At 44.0% G+C, this 19,220-nt stretch overlaps 1 protein-coding gene across 3 annotated transcripts in view; it reads right to left on the bottom strand.

The window, feature by feature from the left end:
• CDH12 (cadherin 12) overlaps positions 1–19,220 on the bottom strand; it is a 688,633-nt gene that overhangs the window by 5,918 nt on the left and 663,495 nt on the right. For 2 of the 3 annotated variants that reach the window (XM_077933347.1, XM_077933348.1), the window contains 3 exons: positions 12,173–12,309; positions 7,391–7,512; positions 4,460–4,577 (listed from right to left, as the gene is read on the bottom strand). In XM_077933347.1, coding sequence (XP_077789473.1) covers positions 4,460–4,577; positions 7,391–7,512; positions 12,173–12,309 — 377 coding nt within the window. Of the gene's footprint in view, positions 1–4,459; positions 4,578–5,412; positions 5,537–7,390; positions 7,513–12,172; positions 12,310–19,220 lie in introns of those variants that run through there. The other variant, XM_028737936.2, reaches the window with a different exon arrangement.

Raw genomic sequence — 19,220 nt, 5'->3', positions numbered from 1 at the left:
GCCAGCCTTCAGAACAGCCTTCTGAAGGCTGGCGGTGGGAAGAAAAGCCCTTGTCCCCCCCCCCCAGCCTTCAGAAGAGGTCGGGGGACAGACTGTCCCCGGACCTGGTCTGAAGGCGGTTTCCATAGGAACGCATTGATTGATTTTCAATGCATTCCTATGGGAAACCGTGCTTCGCAAGACGAAAAACTCGCAAGAAGAAAAAACTTGCGGAACGAATTAATTTCGTCTTGCGAGGCACCACTGTATTAAGTTCTAAGTTCTAAGGCATTTTACGGCAAGATAAGGTTAAACAAATTAAGGCAAATTGAATAACAGAATATGGTGAAAGATGGAAACGACCTGCTGAGTTAAGTAATAGGTTAGACTGTTAAGATAAATTATTTAATAAAAATTGAGAAAGATGGAAAGAATTTGCTGAAACAACTAATTAAGCTAGAATACAAAAAGGGAGGTGTAAGGAGGTCAATGAAACAAGCAAATGAAAGGTAAAGATATGTAAAAAGGGATCTGCAATTTTTTTTTCTTGTTGTGTTGTTGTATTGATTTTTTATGTATTTTTTCCCTTTTTTATTTTTTATTTTTTATATATTGTGGTGGTGTTTTTTCTTACTTTTTCTTCTTTCTTTCTGTAATTTTGAAACTCTTAATAAATATTATTTTTTAAAAAATAAGCTTCTTCACTGTCAATAAGGTGGAGTGAGGGTGGGGGAAAATTGCAATGGGGTGCCATCATATCATGCATTCCCTGTTTCTAGGCATTGTGGGAGAGAGAGGAGGGGAAATCTATCTGTTGCTTCCAATGTCAATCTCGCATGCACCTTCACACTCAGACATGGCCTATTTGAGGTTCCACAATCAGTATAGTTTCTATGCTTCATCATTACCCAAAGCATCACATTCAAATGAGATGCCAGGCAATGGAATCCTCTCCTCTCTTCCCTGGGCAAATGGTAATTACTGTGACTCCTCTCCTATAAAGCTGGCTCAGTTTGACAGCAGGCTTGTCATAGCACACAAAAAAGATGAAAAACAACAACAACAAAAAACCCAAAACCACCCTAGGGGTAACTATCTTTGCCACATCTCTTGCTTTTCCTCAGGTCTGCCCTTCAATGACTGTGATTGCCATTCAGTTCTCCAGTGGGAAGGGAAATGTGGCTTTCTTGCTTTGCCAATTTCCACTGGAGGAGGCACCTTAGAAAGGTAGGAAACCTTCCCTGATGCAGCACCTGCTCAGAAGAGATGATTAAGAAAAGTCCCACCAGAAATCAAACTAGACACTCAATACCATTAGAACATTTGCCAGTAATCTCTGATTAAGGTGAATGCAGGCCTCTGAGAGTGGTGTTTCTCTCGCTTTCCCTGGTAGGGGCTGGGTTATCGCGCCTTTCCCCTGAATCAAAGAAACCCAGTGAGGGAGAAAACTGATGTAAAGATTAAAAGGATTAAGCAGGGAGTGAGATTAGAAACCAATTTGCTGGCAGGTCTGATTGGGATTGCCTGCGGTGCTCTCTCTCTCCTGCCTTATTATCTCTCCAACACTCGCTAGTTCACAGCATCTCCCACAACATTACATGTCTCTCTATACTGGATGTTTTTTCTTCCCTCTTTGAATGCTGCTGCAAAAGAATTGAGAGATGAACTGACAGATCCTGTTTCCTTGTAGATAGGCTCAGATCCCAGTGGAGCCATCAGTTGCTGAGTATCTGAAGACAAGTGTTGCTTTTAGGGGAAAGTCTGCGGGTAGATGCTATGACATATAAGTAGGCCTTGTGCAGTTTGCAGCCCAGTTATGCTACAGCAGCCTTTGCCCTCCAGATGTTTTTGGACTCCAACTCCCATCAGCCTCATCTAGCATTGCAAAAGGTTGGGTGTTGTGGGGAGTTGTAGTTCAGCACCACATGGAGGGCCACAGGCAGTCCTGCATGAAAAAGATTTCAGGCTGACTCACAAATGCCATGTTATGCATATTGTATACCGTATTTTTCGCCCTATAGGACACATTTTTCCCCTCCAAAAATGAAGGGGAAATGTGTGTGCGTCCTATGGGGCGAATGCAGGCTTTCACTGAAGCCTGGAGAGCGAGAGGGGTCGGTGCGCACCAACCCCTCTCGCTCTCCAGGCTTCAGGAGAGCCCCAGCGCCAGCCCCACAAGGTCGGGGGACAGAGGGAGGCGGAACGCCGCCATCCCGCTGTCTCCCGAAGTGGTTTGGAGGCTGACAGCGGGGAGACCCCGCCGCCAGCCCTGCAAGCTCCGGAGACAGTGGGGAGGCACAGCGCGTCTTCCCGCTGTCCCCGGACCTGGTCTGAAGGCGGGCGGCGGGGAGAAGAGCGCTTCTCCCCGCTGCCTTCCCTGCAAGCTCCGGGGACAGCTGGGAGGCGCAGCGCGTCTTCCCGCTGTCCCCGGACCTGGTCTGAAGGCGGGCTGCGGGGAGAAGAGCGCTTCTCCCCACTGCCTGCCCCACAAGCTCCGGTGACAGCTGGGAGGTGCAGCGTGTCTTCCCGCTGTCCCCGGACCTGGTCTGAAGGCGGGCTGCAGGGAGAAGAGCGCTTCTCCCTGCTGCCTGCCCCACAAGCTCCGGGGACAGCTGGGAGACGCACCGCGTCTTCCTACTGTCCCCGGACCTGGTCTGAAGGCGGGCTGCAGGGAGAAGAGCGCTTCTCCCCACTGCCGGCCCCACAAGCGCCTGGGGGGGGGGAATATTTTTTTTTCTTTATTCCCCCCCCCAAAAAAATTTGATGTGTCCTATGGGCCGGTGCATCCTATGGGGCAAAAAATACGGTAGTTCAGGACCTTTTTTTAAGACGGAACTCAGTTCCGGCACCTTTCAATTGGGTTTCGCCACCTCACAGATGGGCGCCATTACAAGAGAACGAGGGAGGCGTTCATGATGAGCTCCCACAACTCATTTTCTAGAAAAATAGTTCTGATATAGCTTATCATAGCTACCATCTAATTCTTTAGTTGTACAAAGTTGTTAAGGACTCGGCTAGAATGTATGAGTCCAATTCAGACTGAACGCAGGGGAGACAATCTCTGTACTTTTCACCACCCTACAGTCTAGCTTTATTCTTCACAGATGTGATATAATCTGAGGGTTGATTGGTGGCACGGTGCAAAGTAATTGCCAGATTTGCACCACCATTGAAACCACAAGTGAAATATATGTCTAGCATTTTATATTTATGGCATCACTAAAGTACATAGTGGGTAACAGCTTTTCCTTATCTCGCTCAGCTCACTATTCTGTCTCTCTGATGGATTTGAAGCAGAAACAAACTGGGCAGGGCAGGAAGCTAATGTCTGAGTCCGTTTTGAATGGTTGGGTCCAGGAGACTCTGGTACTCTATAGCAGGAGTATCCAGCATGGTGTGTTCTAGGTGGTGCTGGACTCCAACTCTCATCATTCCTGGCAATTGGTCATGGTTGCTGGGGCTGATATGAGATGGAATCCAGTGGCATCTGCTCTCTTGTAAGCTTGTACAACCTGTGACCCAGCAAGACACGCACAGGCCACCAGTCATGTATGTTCATCTATTCAGATGTTTAAGAGATCCAACATCACCAAGGATGTGGCAGGCCCAACAGGGCTTTGTGACTTTTGATATGAAATAGCCTGAGCTGTACCTTAGAAATGCATAGTTTCAGAGAGAATACAATTAGAGATGTATATTTTTACATCAAAATGCAATTTTTTATGCAGTTTTCTTTAAATGCAGATAGATACAGAACCAAACATAGTGAAAATGTGTGAAAGGGACAATGGCTGGGGGAAAAAGATGGATTCATCCATCTGTCAAGGCCAGTATACATAGTTGGTGAGAATTATTCAGCCAAGAATGTCACAAGATGCACATATAAGATATAGACCACATTCCCTTTTGTGTGAAGAAGTGTTGTCATTAATTGTGCACCTTTCTGGTAGGTGCCAGTAATTTTGAGGAAATAAATTACTTTAGTTTTAAGGATTAAATATACCTTAGATTATGAAATCAAATAAAGAATCAATATGAATCTGCAGGACTCAACTATCTTCCTCTGTGTCCACCATGGCTCTTGATATTGACATTGATTTTAATAAATGTTACACACCCAACTAGGGCCATCCTATGCTAAGACTATGCTACTAAGCATAGTACAGATGGTGCCTATTTCTGAGCAGTTATCCTTCAGTTACTCCAAACCTATTTTTCTCCTCCCCTTTCTCCCTTGCTTTGGAGTCTTTCACCATGATGCTCAAGCTGATGGAACTCCACCACCTTTTTTGTCTAGTAGACCCCCAACACTCCCTTGTCTGTAAAGCACTGTTCTCATCTCCCTTGTGTGATATCTGGAAAACAATTGCATATTGAAGCAGCTCACTGTCCTCACATATAAATAGAAGGCTGTAGCCACCAGAATAACTGAACAAAACAATTGTTATCATCATCATCATCATCCAAAATAGAAACTTACTTCTGAAATCGTGGACTGTGAAATTTGGCTTTGTAGACACCTCAGGAGAGAGTCGAAAGGAGAATCTTTGTCCAGCAGGTGACAAATCCTTGTCTGCTGCACCGACAATCTGAATGACCTAAAACCACAATGGAATAAAAACTTCAGCACACATTTCTGTGTGAAAGGAAATGTCTTAATTTGATTAGCATGTTGTAGTACGTTAATTTGGACATAATGCACCAAACTGAAACACAGTCTTTCAGAAAAAAGAAGCGCATCACCAGGTTGGGGTTGACTTGCTGGGCAGCTATGGCCAGGGGAGGGACCAATCCAACCCAGGAACTCACCGGGCCCCTCAGGGGTATGGCAGCTGACCTCTTAAAAATCAAGGTTGCCCACCATTGCAGCATTCCTTCAGTTTTGAGAGTCTTCCACTGAGGCATCAGGTGGCCACTGGTTTACATGACTAGGAATGAATTTTACTCTCAGTCACAGCTGGCCCTTGGTTGAGAGGTTTTCACCTTTTTCCTCCGTGGATAGCAAACTATTGGCATGTGAAAGGTATTGTTCTTTCTTGATTGCTTGTACAGTCGTACCTTGGTTCTCAAATGCCTTGGTACTCATGCGTTTGGTTCCCGAATGCCACAAACCCGGAAGTAAGTATTCCAGTTTGTGAACGTTTTTTGGAAGCCAAACATCCGATGCGGCTTCCGCTTAACTGCAGGAAGCTCCTGCAGCCAATCAGAACTTGTGCCTTGGTTTTCGAACAGTTTCAGGAGTCAAGCGGACTCCAGGAATGGATTAAGTTTGAGAACCAAGGTACGACTGTATTTTAAATAGTTGTTTCCCACCCTGAGGTCATTTATGATAAAGGGTGGGAAAGAAATTGTGCAAACAAAAATAGAAGAAAAAGTGCAATTGTTTGCCCTGACAGTAATCCGAGCCGGTCTTTTCCTGTGGGCAGAACTCACCAAAGGGAGGTAATCCCTGAAGGTAAAATAGACAGGGGGCATGATGTTAGCACTGTTAAGGATAATGGTTTAATGTCCTGAAATGGGAATGTTTGCTTATGTTAAATTGCATGGAGTTCTTTGGCAATAGCTCTCTCATGTGATTGGCTGACTGTGAGTCATATGAGAGAGGCATTCCATTCTGTTGTGACTGTTACTCAAGTAACTGTCATTTTTAACTGCTTTCTGCTTCTCTCTCAGTGTGTGTGGGGAGAATAGCTGCTGAGAGAAACTTCACAGGATGCTGCTATGTTATTGTGATCTGTCTGAAATGAAATGCACAAGAAATCCCTAAATGTTAATAGGGAGAAACCTGTGCTCTCTATAAGGAACAAAGTGAATAAATATGAGATTTTAGATACGTTCTCAGTTTTGAGTCTGGACATTGCAAATCATCATAGATATATATAGATAGATTTTATCTATCTATCCATCCATCCTTGGCAAAGTTTGACCATCCTCCATTCACTTCAACCTCTGCCATCAGCCTTGAGTGAAGGCTAAGCTGCAAGGCCTACAGCCTACCAAGTTAGCACACTCTGCCACATGACACCAATCTCCTTCTTATCCCTGCACTTAGACCAGCTCATATGCGGATGGTTGCAAGCATTCTCCTACAACTGCTGACACTTTGATCATTTCAGACAATTTCAGTAGCACTTCTATGCGTTTATTACATGCCACACAGAAGCAAACACTGTGGAAGGGGCTCTTTAAGCAGTTGCCATGGGCAGTTATTTAAACCAGTTACTATCTATACTGAGGAGATTGAGGAAATGTTTTTTTGCTCCATAGGTGTAGTAATTCAAGTAACAGAATTGTTGAGGCTGCAAATCCCATCTCCTCTGGGCAATAGTGTTGAATGATGGTGGCTTTTTTTGTTTTTTTAAAGTGCCCGGAGTCTTGGAACTCTCCATTTGATTCTGCAAGGCTTATAAACAGGACTATATATGGTAGAATATAACAGTGCAGATATTCTTATGTTTATTACCATTGAGCAGCACCTCAAGAAAAGTAGGGTTTGGGAAAACTTAATGACCGGTGGGGGTGGGAATGAGAAGCAGGGTTAGCAGAATTTACACCGGCCGTATATTTTATTTTTCAGCCTGCTAACGTTTTGCTCATCCTGGCAAGGAAATTGCTGTCTTTTATGAGTTTTGTTCCCAGGCAAGGGGAACTTGTGATTATGCTGCCTAACTTCAGTGGATCCCTGGGGGCCAGCTATATATGGTGGATGAATACATCTTTTGGAGAGTCACAGTTAATTTGCAGAACAGTCGATACACTATCTTTTAAGGTGTCCACCGTACAAGAAATGCAGTTATCAAATACAAGCCTGAATGACTATTCACCCTGCTGTCTATTCAGCCTGCTGTCCATACATTGAAGTCTGTCAGGTGCTGAACCTCTGTTTCTGGCAGTCCCAGGCAGGGAGCTATAAGAGGTGGTTTTTCAAGCCTTTAATAGGCCACAACGTAGTTTGTGGTCTGTGCTTGGCTTGGTGGGTCGCAGGGTATGTCTGCCTGATCCAATAAATGCAGTTTTAAGACTGTGACTAATGGGATTCACTAAAAACTAGAAAGTTCCTGGTTAAAATAGCATCCCAGCCACAAACTTGCTATGTAGCTTTTGGCAGAGACTGTTTCCCCAGTTTTAGCTCCCAATATACAACACGGGGATAGGAGAATACTGGCTCACTTTTCAGGGTTGTTGTAAGCATTGCTCAGATAAGTATTTTTATTCTGAGTTGTTTTCAGCGCAGCTCTCTCTCTTTAGAAATGCATTCAATATATAAGTAAATAAAATACCTCAAATACTCAAAAGGTACAAGACCAATAGTTATCGTTAAGTAGCTTTTGTTGTTGGTTAACCACTGCACATGATTACAATCATTCCTCATGCCTACATCCACAGGTAACATTAAAAAGGAGAGAGATACCTGTCCTGGCCTTGCATTTTCACACACATAGGACTCATAGGGCACTGCAATTTCAGGAGGAAATTCATTGACATCTAGGACATTTATGATGACGTTGACCTTGCTGGATAATAGTGGATTGCCTATTAAGAAAAATAAATAAAAAGAAATTAGGTATGGAATACTTACGACATCTAAAGCAGCATTATATATTCGCATAAGGCAGTGAAAGGCGTAATTACAGATATATCTTAACATGGCCTTTCATATTGGTCTGGCAAATGGCTCACTCAAGAGGGGTTGCACCTAACAGTCATACGAAGTTGGGGCAGAGGACCAAACTATATAATTTAAGCATGCTTATATAGAAACACTTAGCACTTCCCCTTTATGGGCTAAAACTGGCAGTGCCATAAGTAGGATGTGGGAAAAGAGTTACAATATTTAGTTACAACACAATACAGTGGTACATCTGGTTATGAACTTAATTCGTTCTGGAGGTCCGTTCTTAACCTGAAACCGTTCTTAATCTGAGGTACCACTTTAGTTAATGGGGCCTCCTGCTGCCGCCGCCGCCCGATTTCTGTTCTCATCCTGAGGTAAAGTTCTTAACCTGAGGTAATACTTCCGGGTTAGCAGAGTCTGTAACCCAAAGTGTTTGTAACCCGAGGTAACACGGTAGTTGCAAATGTGCTCTCTTGCACGTATATCCCCATTTCCCTTTGCATTAACTCCACATCACCTGGAATCTATAGGTTAAATCCAAACATAGCAGGGCAATCCAAATGTCTCTTATACTGGAGGTTGTGTGAGATGAGCCAAGGCATCTTTCTTCCCAGATCTCACAACTAAGCTAGCATCCTGTCTGAGCGACACAAGGATTACAGCACTTGAACCTCCCCCTTCTGCCTTTCAAATGTGGGCAGGAGCCAGTGGAAAGGTCCTGAAATGGGGGACATTCTGAAGGCAAGAAGGAGTAGGGCTGCCATCATGGGATTCATTGAATCCCAAGCTGGCCTCACTGCTGTCATGTGATGGCACTGAGACCCAATCATCCTGCCTCATCTTCTGCCCTCCCTGCTATGGCTGCATTGGTGGTCCTGTCACTCCATAAAGTCCTGTTGGCCAGGGGAAGTTAGGATGCTGCTGCAAATTATCTGAGTTTATGTCCCATGGACTGTCATGTGACAAAGGTATTTGAGAGCGGAAGCAGTAAAGGAGTCTAGAAATGTTGTGAAATGCTGAAAAGCTGCAGAACCGTTTAGCATGCTGAGTCACTGTGACTCATCATGAGGATGACTCATTCTCTGTATAAGTATTGTATCTGCTTGAAGGCAAACTCAGTGTCTCACTCAGTGTGTCAGTATCAGTCAGCAACTGTGTGTGTGGTGGAGCCTTGCCCTGTGAAGCTTGTGCTCAATGGAGACTCTGTGTGACTCAGTAACTCTGCGTATGCTCTGAAGCTAGTTTAATGTTCTGTTCACTATGCTGTTACAGTGGTACCTCAGGTTACAGAAGCTTCAGGTTACAGACTCCGCTAACCCAGAAATACTACCTCGGGTTAAGAACTTTGCTTCAGGAGGAGAACAGAAATCGTGAAGCAGTGGCACGGTGGCAGCGGGAGGCCCCATTAGCTAAAGTGGTGCTTCAGGTTAAGAACAGTTTCAGGTTAAGAACAGACCTCCAGAACGAATTAAGTTCTTAACCCGAGGTGCCACTGTATTTGCAAACAAGTTTACTTTAACTCAGTAAAGCTTTTATTCTTTTACTGAAGAAGACTCTGCATTATTAATTTACCCTGAGCGCCATAGACATCAATGTGAAAAGTTAGCCATGACTAAGACTTCAATTCTAACCTCACTTTCCTGGGAGAAAGCCCCATTTTATTCCATGGGACTTACTTCTGTATGGACGCATTTAGGTTTGTAGCCCAAGTTAAATCCCACTGATTTAACTGGGAGCTATTTATTACTAACAGTTGTAATCCAACCCTATGTGCAACTACATATACATAGGCCCTAACAAGCCAGCACTTTTCTGGGTCATGAGATTGTGCAGATGACTAGGGTCATCTACCACAAAAGGAAAGTTGAGGATTGTTGTTGAGGATAACAACATTGTTGTAACAACATCCTCATTGTTGAGGATGACGCCTATGTGCTGAGCCTTTCCTCCTCTGTACAAATTATTATTATTATTATTATTATTATTATTATTATTATTATTAATAATAATACAGTGGTACCTCGGCTTACATACGCTTCAGGTTACAGACTCTGCTAACCCAGAAATAGTACCTCAGGTTAAGAACTATGCTTCAGAATGAGAACAGAAATCGTGCTCCGGCGGCGCAGCGGCAGCAGGAGGCCCCATTAGCTATAGTGGTGCTTCAGGTTAAGAACAGTTTCAGGTTAAGAACAGACCTCTGGAACTAATTAAGTACTTAACCTGAGGTACCACTGTAATAATAAATCCCTTAGCACAGAAATTTGGCATGCCAGGTAGAAGGCTCAGCTAGATTATGCCTCTTTGACATTCAGCATGCTACAGGGTGGAGATTTTGACACAGGTTCACCACCTCCAACACAACTAAACCCAGGTCATGACAGAAAATATATATATATAGCTTTGAATGGAAGAACTTGGTAAAAAGAACAAAACAGAATTTCCAACCCTGGAAACTATTTTATAGTTTGGCTTTTTTAGACAGAGTGTTCTGATCTGGTTTTATATGGCCCAAAGTCAACCAGCCAGCCTTGCTAAGAAAAACTAATCATTATCTGTCACTTCATTTCTCTTACATATTCCCCATCATTGTCTTTATCAGCGTAAGCTGCACAGCATCTATTCTGGTAGCAAAAAGCCAACTTGATCTCTTGAGACTCGACAGAATTTCAAATCACTCCTAGTAAAGATTATTTGCTTTGAGAGAGCAGCGAGATAAGCATCAGCCTTGCATCACCATTGGTTCTAAATAATGCTCCATCTCAAAGAGCCACAGATGCTTTTCAGGAAACAACTGTCAAGAGTGCTCTGGGGATGAGACAGGCACAGCTGATCCTGTAGACACCTGCTCTTGACCTTCATCTGAGTCTCCACGGAAAGTGGCAAAGTCCAATTTCATTTGCAGTTTCTGAGAGTTGACGGGAGTCCAGATGGCGGGCTTTATTTATAACTACAAATGGGAGGGCAATCTTGACATTTTTCCATATTTGGAGATAAGTGTTCAAATTGACGTAACAGGCCATGATGGGAAATAACGGAGAAACTCAGAAGGTCATTTATTTGATCTTGCTCAGGACAGGATCTGCTGTGCAGGACACAACTACAGCCCTTGCCTAAAGACCTCCATTGAAGGAGGGAGCCCACTCCTCAACTATCAAATGGCTCATGCTGTTAGGTAAAGGTAAAGGGACCCCTGACCATTAGGTCCAGTCACGGATGACTCTGAGGTTGCAGCGATCATCTCTCTTTATTGGCCGAGGGAGCCAGTGTACAGCTTCCGGGTCATGTGGCCAGCATGACTAAGCTGCTTCTGGCGAACCAGAGCAGCGCACAGAAATGCCGTTTACCTTCCCACTGGAGCGGTACCTATTTATCTACTTGCACTTTGACGTGCTTTCAAACTGCTAGGTTGGCAGGAGCTGGAACCAAGCAACAGGAGCTCACACCGTCGCGGGGATTCGAACCGCTGACCTTCTGATCGGCAAGTCCTAGGCTCAGTGGTTTAACCCACAGCGCCACCCACGTCCCTTCATACTGTTAAGAGGTTTCTCCAGATATTTAGCTGAAATCTCCTTTGCTGTCATTTCTACCCACTGGTTTCAGTTCTGACCTTTGGAGCAAGAGCAAACAGGTATGCTCCATCTTCAATGTGATAACCCTTCAGATATTTGAAGATCACTAGTTATTTATTTTTTAAACACACACAACTTACTCATCAGGTACAACATTAAGATCACAATAAAAGGTCGGGGGGGGGGGAATCATGTAATTCTGTGTTATTGACTATCTGATGAAGAAGAAAGCAGAGCAGGAAGAGAGAACATGAGATACAGTTCCAGGAACAAATGTTCTGGATCACTGGGATAATTAAAGCAGGACATCCACTGAAGTTCTTGAACTAGCGAGATTTTCATATAATTAAATATGTTTACAGTATTGAGAGGTCCAGCATAAGCTTGTTGTAACCAAGTCCCCTTGACTGACTGACCAAGTCATGATGAGGTTCCATTCCACTGCTTTTAGCTACATCTAATTGTTGCTCGGTCCCTGCTCCTGCCAACCTAGCAGTCTGAAAGCACATCAGTGCAAGTAGATAAATAGGTACCGCTCCAGCGGGAAGGTAAACGGCATTTCCATGGGCTGCTCTGGTTCACCAGAAGTGGCTTAGTCATGCTGGCCACATGACCTGGAAGCTGTACGCCGGCTCTCTCGGCCAATAAAGCGAGATGAGCGCCGCAACCCCAGAGTTGGTCACAACTGGACCTAATGGTCAGGGGTCCCTTTACCTTTAATTGTGATCAATTGGTTTTACGAAAGCATGCCCAGAGTGCCCAATCAAGAACTATAAATCCTTTAACGACTCTTAGGAAGTCATTTCACAGAATCATAGAAGTATGGAGTTTGAAGGATGAAACACTGACACACAGCAGAGACACAAAATTATTACTGCATGAACCGCATGAAATAAATATATATTTTACCTCCCCACCCCCAAATGGGCCAAATGTGACCTTGCATAAAATGAACAAACCATGTAGGAAAGAGAATATTGGATGAGTCTTTTCCTGCCATACTTACTGACTTTACTGGCAATTATGGAAAAATTGTACTGTGCAGTGGTCTCTCTGTCCAGCAATTCATTTGTGGCAATAGTTCCTTCCATTTCATCTATAGTAAAGTAGCTGTCCACATCATTCTTCCAGTCTATGAAGTACCTGCAGATGTATTTTAGGGAGAGAAAGAAAAACAAGAAGGAAATAGCAATGCTTAGCTATCATAACAGCAGTTGGTGATATATTATCAATTTTGCTACTCTGGTTTCCCTGATTTATAATGAAGAAGCAATGACTGCTTCAATGCCAAGTTGGAAGGCTAAATAAAGGAATAAAGAAAGATGGACTTGAGAAAACAGTTAACCGAAAATATACTGTATAATAATATTTGACTGTATTTTGGTCGTTCAAATTTGTGTTTTGGAGTGCATGCCTTTTTCACTTCCCCACCTCCCACCCCAAGACCATCAAACTTTAGAACAAACCTTTTTAATGTATATTTGTTAATGCTCTTCATAAATCCAATTTGTACACTTGTTTTGCTGGCTGTATTCATAGTAACTTAGAAATGTTGTGGAAAAACAATGATCACAGTATAGCAAAGTTGCCATAAAGTGAAAAGAAAGAGTGCAATCTGTAAACGAGTGTCATAATAATAATAATAATAATATTAATAAATTTTGTTTATATCCTGCTCTCCCCAGCCTTAGCCGGGCTCAGGGCGGCTAACAACAATAAACAGTACAAAAAGTTCCGCATAAACAACACTCTAAAATTGTTCATTCTAAAATTAATTAATTCAAGCCACTGGCAGCCATTGGGCCAGAGCTCCGCGAAGATTGCCAAAGGAGGGAGTCAGGCTGTGCCCTTGCCAAAGGCCTGGTGGAACAGCTCTGTCTTGCAGGCCCTGCGGAAAGATGTCAAGTCCCGCAGGGCCCTGGTCTCTTGTGACAGAGTGTTCCACCAGATCGGAGCCACAGCCGAAAAAGCCCTGGCTCTCGTTGAGGCCAGCCTAACCTCTCTGTGGCCTGGGACCTTCAAGATGTTTTTATTTGAAGACCGTAAGTTTCTCTGTGGGGCATACCAGGAGAGGCGGTCCCGTAGGTACAAGGGTCCTAAGCCGTATAGGGCTTTAAAGGTTAAAACCAGCACCTTAAACCTGATCCTGTACTCCACCGGGAGCCAGTGCAGCTGGTATAGCACCGGGTGAATGTGATCTCGCAGCGAAGACCTCGTAAGGAGTCTCGCTGCAGCATTCTGCACCCGCTGGAGTTTCTGGGTCAGTCTCAAGGGCAGCCCCACGTAGAGCGAGTTACAATAATCCAGTCTGGAGGTGACCATATGGAAAACGGTGTCATGTGTGAATAGTTACATTTGTATCTTGTTACCTATTTATGAAAGCTTATAGATGGGTATGTTTGGTGTCTTCTGCCTGAACTGTGAGGTTGGAAGGACACAATTCTTGGCCAGGAATAAAGCTTGAAGTTTTGCCTCAATGCCTTGTTTATTGACTCCGCGAGGCAATGAACCAATGGTGATTTCCCACCACAGTAAGCATGCTTCACCATGTACTTTCATTGTTTATTGTTGTTTTATGATTATTTTATAGATTAAAGCTACACTGATTTATGCTGTTGATGGTAAACTGCCTTTTATAGAGAGGCGAGATAAAATGCTGCAAATAAATAAATAGAAAAACTCCTGAAAAGCCAGACATACAAATCTATCTCTCAAGTTCTATAACACTGAGAACCTTAGAGGTTGTCATAGGTTGTGCTCTTTTGAAAACAAACTACTGTGTTGAAATTTCAGGAGGTGGTTCAGTTTTAACTTACAGTGGTACCTCGCAAGACAAATGCCTCGCAAGACAAAAAACTCGCAAGACGAAAGGGTTTTTGGTTTTTTGAGCTGCTTCGCAAGACGATTTTCCCTATGGGCTTGCTTCGCAAGACGGAAACGTCTTGCAAGTTTGTTTCCTTTTTCTTAACACCGTTAATACAGTTGCGACTTGACTTCGAGGAGCAACTCATAGAACGCGGTGTGGTAGCCTTTTTTGAGGTTTTTAAAGACTTTGGTGATTTTTGAAGCTTTTCCAAAACTTTCCCGACACCGTGCTTCGCAAGACGAAAAAAATCGCAAGACGACAAAACTTGCGGAACGAATTAATTTCGTCTTGCAAGGCACCACTGTATTAGAGAGGGTATGAGAAAGCTTATCTCCCATCAGATGTCAGGGAGATAAAGAATTACACAACTTTTAGAAAACATCTGAAGGATGTTTGGGGAACTTTTCAATGTCCAACATTTTATTATTTTTAGTATTTTCCTAGAAGCTGCCCTAGGTGGCTGGGGAAACCCAGCCAGATGGGTGGGGTATAAATAATAAATTGTTGTTATTGAATGGCTTGGGTAAGGCAATTGTCTCCTACTACTCTCATGGAATATGGGATGTCATCAAAGAGAGATTAAGTATCACAGAACTGATCTCACACAAAGGTAAGACACACAGTTGCAGTCAAAATCTGGATTTTTGTTTTGTTTTGTGGGCTTGGGCACAATTATCCATTGTGCTTCAACATTACTCCGGTTAAGCTTATAAAAAATATGAGCTCCACAAAAGTGCCACAATTTCCCAATATCCCAAGTAAGAAAGGGTTTCTGGAAATGTTTCAGAGTTAATCCTCTCAGATCCAAAAACAAATCATTTCTCAGTTCCTGTATTGTCTTCAGCATCTCATTTCTCAAACGGTGGCTTACGCAACTGTCCAAAATCATGAAAAAAATATATTAAATACAAATTGGCTCTAGCAAGTGGATGGGAACTGAGTTGGCACTTCCAAAGCAAATAGGATTGTGGATTATGTTTTGCTTTACAAATACAGAATGTGGAATGTTAACTGTAATTTAATACGAATTCTATTTCACCCTTCCACTATCTTCAGCTAGGCAAAAATAACAGCAGATGCCGCAGAGAGAGCCATAACAAATTGTGAGTACCTTAACATTACTCATGCTGTTAACACTCATGTTTGCTCTGACAGAGGATCTGCAAATTCAGCTCTATGAATTGCTGTTATATGGATTATTGGAGGGTGGGCTGGCAAATAATCTAACATGGTTATTGTGGCCCATTTAAAATCCTTTCATGCCTTCCTTTTTCACGAAACTTGGGTGCTAGGGGAAACATTTCTTGAATAGTTTGACCTTCCATACACAGTCTAACTGACAGGGTCAGCAAACTTTTTCAGCAGGGGGCCAGTCCACTGTCCCTCAGACCTTATGGGGGACGGGACTATATTTTTTTTTTGGGGGGGGGGGGGAATGAACTAATTCCTATGCCCCACAAATAACCCAGAGATGCATTTTAAGTTAAAGAACACATTCTACTCATGTGAAAACAAGCTGATTCTTGGATCATTTGCAGGCTGGATTTAGAAGGCGATTGAGCCGGATCCAGACCCAGACCTTAGTTTGCCTACCAATGGTCTAACATAAAGTGACAGTTTACCATCTGGAACCATGCGGTTCCAGTGCCCAATTGGTTTTCTTTCAAATACATGCATATATACAAAGAGCTGCCTTTTGCTTTATGTATGCTTATGTTAAAATTCTAACCACCTCCCAACCTGCTGGGAAAACAAAACTTGATCCGTGCTCTGTTTGACAACATGCCGCTACTGTGTTTTTTGTGGCACTTTAATGAGACACATGCAGGAGAACTTCCTGAAGGATTGTGCTAATTTTACAACAGTTGTCATTGAATGCTTGAAGAGTAATTTGTCACTGAGGCGAGAAAGGAACATTGCAACATTTCACCCAATGTTAGTAGCGGCTGACCCCTTTGAGCAATTGGAGTATTGCCCCACCAACCACATTTGGCCTTCAGCTGCTCCCCACCTGCCTGCTATCTTACTTACAACCAGTTTAGGGTGTGGTACTTCTGCTTAGGGATGCGGGTTAAACCACAGTGCCTAGGACTTGCTGATCATAAGGTCGGCGGTTCGAATCCCCGCCACGGGGTGAGCTCCCATTGCTCGGTCCCTGCTCCTGCCAACCTAGTAGTTTGAAAGCACGTCAAAGTGCAAGTAGATAAATAGGTACCGCTCCTGCGGGAAGGTAAACGGCGTTTCCGTGCGCTGCTCTGGTTCACCAGAAGCGGCTTAGTCATGCTGGCCACCTGACCCGGAAGCTGTACGCCGGCTCCCTCAGCCAATAAAGCGAGATGAGCACTGCAACCCCAGAGTCAGTCACGACTGGACCTAATTGTCAGGGGTCCCTTCACCTTTACTTCTGCTTAGTCTCAGTGCTGCCCCTTGCAGAATTCAGCAGGGCAGAGAATGCAGACAAAACTACATTTCTCTCCCCTCCAAAAAACGTTTAAAATAACCCTTGTTAAAAAACCAGAAGCCTTTTGGTTAGGAATTGTAGGTGCAGAGATACCAAAGGAACTGAAAAGACTGTTTATGTATGCTACAACAGCTGCAAGGATGCTTCTTGCCCACAGCTGGAAAGACGACAAGATACCTACTAGGGCGGACTGAGAGGTGAAACTACTGGACTATGCAGAGATGGCAAGATTAACCGGGGAAATCAGAAATCAGGAGGATCAAAACTTCAACAAAGAATGGGGCAAATATATATTGTACTTGAAAGACCACTTGAACTCTTTGGCAGACTTTAAATAATTATTGCAATGACACATACACTTTGGATATAATGGAGGATGGTAAAATAGATGGACTTACAATATGCAGTTAAGAAAGTTATTCAAAGAACCCACAAAGGGGAGGAGGGAAGTTTCAGGATTCGGAACAACCTTGTGCAATTCTAATATTTGTAGTAACATCTGTGTGAAAGAATTTGTAAAATCAAATAATATTTTTTTTTTAAAAAAGAGAATGTAGCCAAAACTAGAATGCTTTTTTTTGCTTTGGCTCCCCCTACTGTTGACCTCCTTTCTGCTAAAGGTAAAGGTAAAGGTACCCCTGCCCGTACGGGCCAGTCTTGCCAGACTCTAGGGTTGTGCGCCCATCTCACTCAAGAGGCCGGGGGCCAGCGCTGTCCGCAGACACTTCCGGGTCATGTGACCAGCGTGACAAGCTGCATCTGGCGAGCCAGCGCAGCACACGGAATGCCGTTTACCTTCCCGCTGGTAAGCGGTCCTTATTTATCTACTTGCACCCGGGGTGCTTTCGAACTGCTAGGTTGGCAGGCGCTGGGACCGAACGACGGGAGCGCACCCTGCCGCGGGGATTCGAACCGCCGACCATGCGATCGGCAAGTCCTAGGCACTGAGGTTTTACCCACAGCGCCACCCGCGTCCCTAGACTCCTTTCTGCTGTACCAGCCCAAATGGACAATAGCCATCACTGCCTGGCTTAGGCCCATACTGTTGGGTGCTTTCCCATTTACATAGGCTAAGAAGTGCACGGGTTTGCACATGAAAATACTCTTTCATCACTCAGGCAGACACCAAGTTTTTGAATGCTCAAATCCAAACGAGATGATTTGTTTGCTTTCTTTCCCTGCCGCTTGCAATGGCGAGAGATATGTCACCAGTTCTGCTGACCTGAACAAACACCATTTTACCGCGAGGGCCCAATGAGCAAAGCAATTATTGATTTGACAGGATGCAAAACTAATTTACATGGATAGTCCTGCAGGGAGTGAGAAAACCTAAAGCAGCTAATGCTTCCAAAATAGCAGTACATTTCATATCCCTGCTTTACCAAACAGCTCTACACAAGTGGGGGGGGGGAGATTCGCTGCATTCCGATTAAGAAGCACTTCCTAACTGTTGTCTACACATTTCATTGCTCCTCGCCTTGCCCTTCTAAGATGCGCTGTGCATTTGCTTAACAAATGCTCCTGTCATCTCCACTGTCAGCTTTTCATTTCTCATAATGAGCTAAACGGTTTATCAAGAAATGTTGATCTTTGAAAATGCTTATTCGGTTCTAATGTTTCACAGGCTGCTGGGTTATGAGGGCAATGATGCTTGACTCAGAAAGTGGGGTGGGGGTGGGGAGACAGAATCATGTCCTCTGTTTTAATAACATCACAGATGTTTTGACATGATTTCCAGTGAATGATACAGGTATCTGAATGATGCCTGAATAATGAATGAGCTGAGTATACATTGAGTTCCATGAAAACAGCTGCTTTGCCCATGCAATCTCATTTATTCATACAAAATAACATGGGGAAATGTATCTTGTTCACTAGGAACATAAATCTATGGGGATTTCTGCAATTTCAGCATTTTTTAATTTTTGCATTCTCAAGTACCAACTACTACAGAATATGTACACAAAGGCCTCTTTTAATACTACCCTATTGGTGTAGTGGGCTACATGTCAGAGGCTACACATGGATACTGTGGGCAGGATCCAATGTGCTCCATCGATGAAAGGCTTTAAGCTTTAAGGGATGCAGGTGGCGCTGTGGTCTAAACCACTGAGCCTCTTGGGCTTGCCAATCAGAAGGTCGTGGTTTGAATCCCCACGATGGGGTGAGCTCCCATTGCTCTGTCCCAGCTCCTGCCAACCTAGCAGTTCGAAAGCATGTCAGTACAAGTAGATAAATAGGTACTGCTGCAGCGGGAAGGTAAACGGCGCTTCCGTGCACTCTGGTTTCCGTCACGGTGTCCCGTTGCGGCAGAAGCAGTTTAGTCATGCTGGCCACATGACCAAGAAAGCTGTCTGTAGACAAATGCCAGCTTCCTCAGCCTGAAAGCGAGATGAGCGCCGCAACCCCATAGTCGCCTTTGACTGGACTTAACCATCCAGGGGTCCTTTACCTTTACCTTTAAGCTTGCACAAGGAAATTCCTCTTTCCCCTCCCTCTGCAGTTACCTAAATCTGTTCTAGGGTTTCACCTAATCCAGGGGTCTGCAACCTTTAAGACAAAGACAAAAAGAGCCACTTGGACCCGTTTCCGAAGGGGAAAAAAAAACTGGGAGCCACAAAACCATTGCGACATTTAAAACAAATATATCTCCGGAGCCGCGATCTGACAGCAGGCGGGAAGGTGACGTCGGGGCGGTGCATGACTAACGCACGCACCGCCCCCATG

Source organism: Podarcis muralis, chromosome 8 (genome assembly GCF_964188315.1).
Source record: "Podarcis muralis chromosome 8, rPodMur119.hap1.1, whole genome shotgun sequence".
Lineage (NCBI taxonomy): Eukaryota > Metazoa > Chordata > Lepidosauria > Squamata > Lacertidae > Podarcis > Podarcis muralis.
The sequence above is the reverse complement of the archived record's forward strand: the minus strand, read 5'-3'. Positions and strand labels throughout refer to the sequence as shown.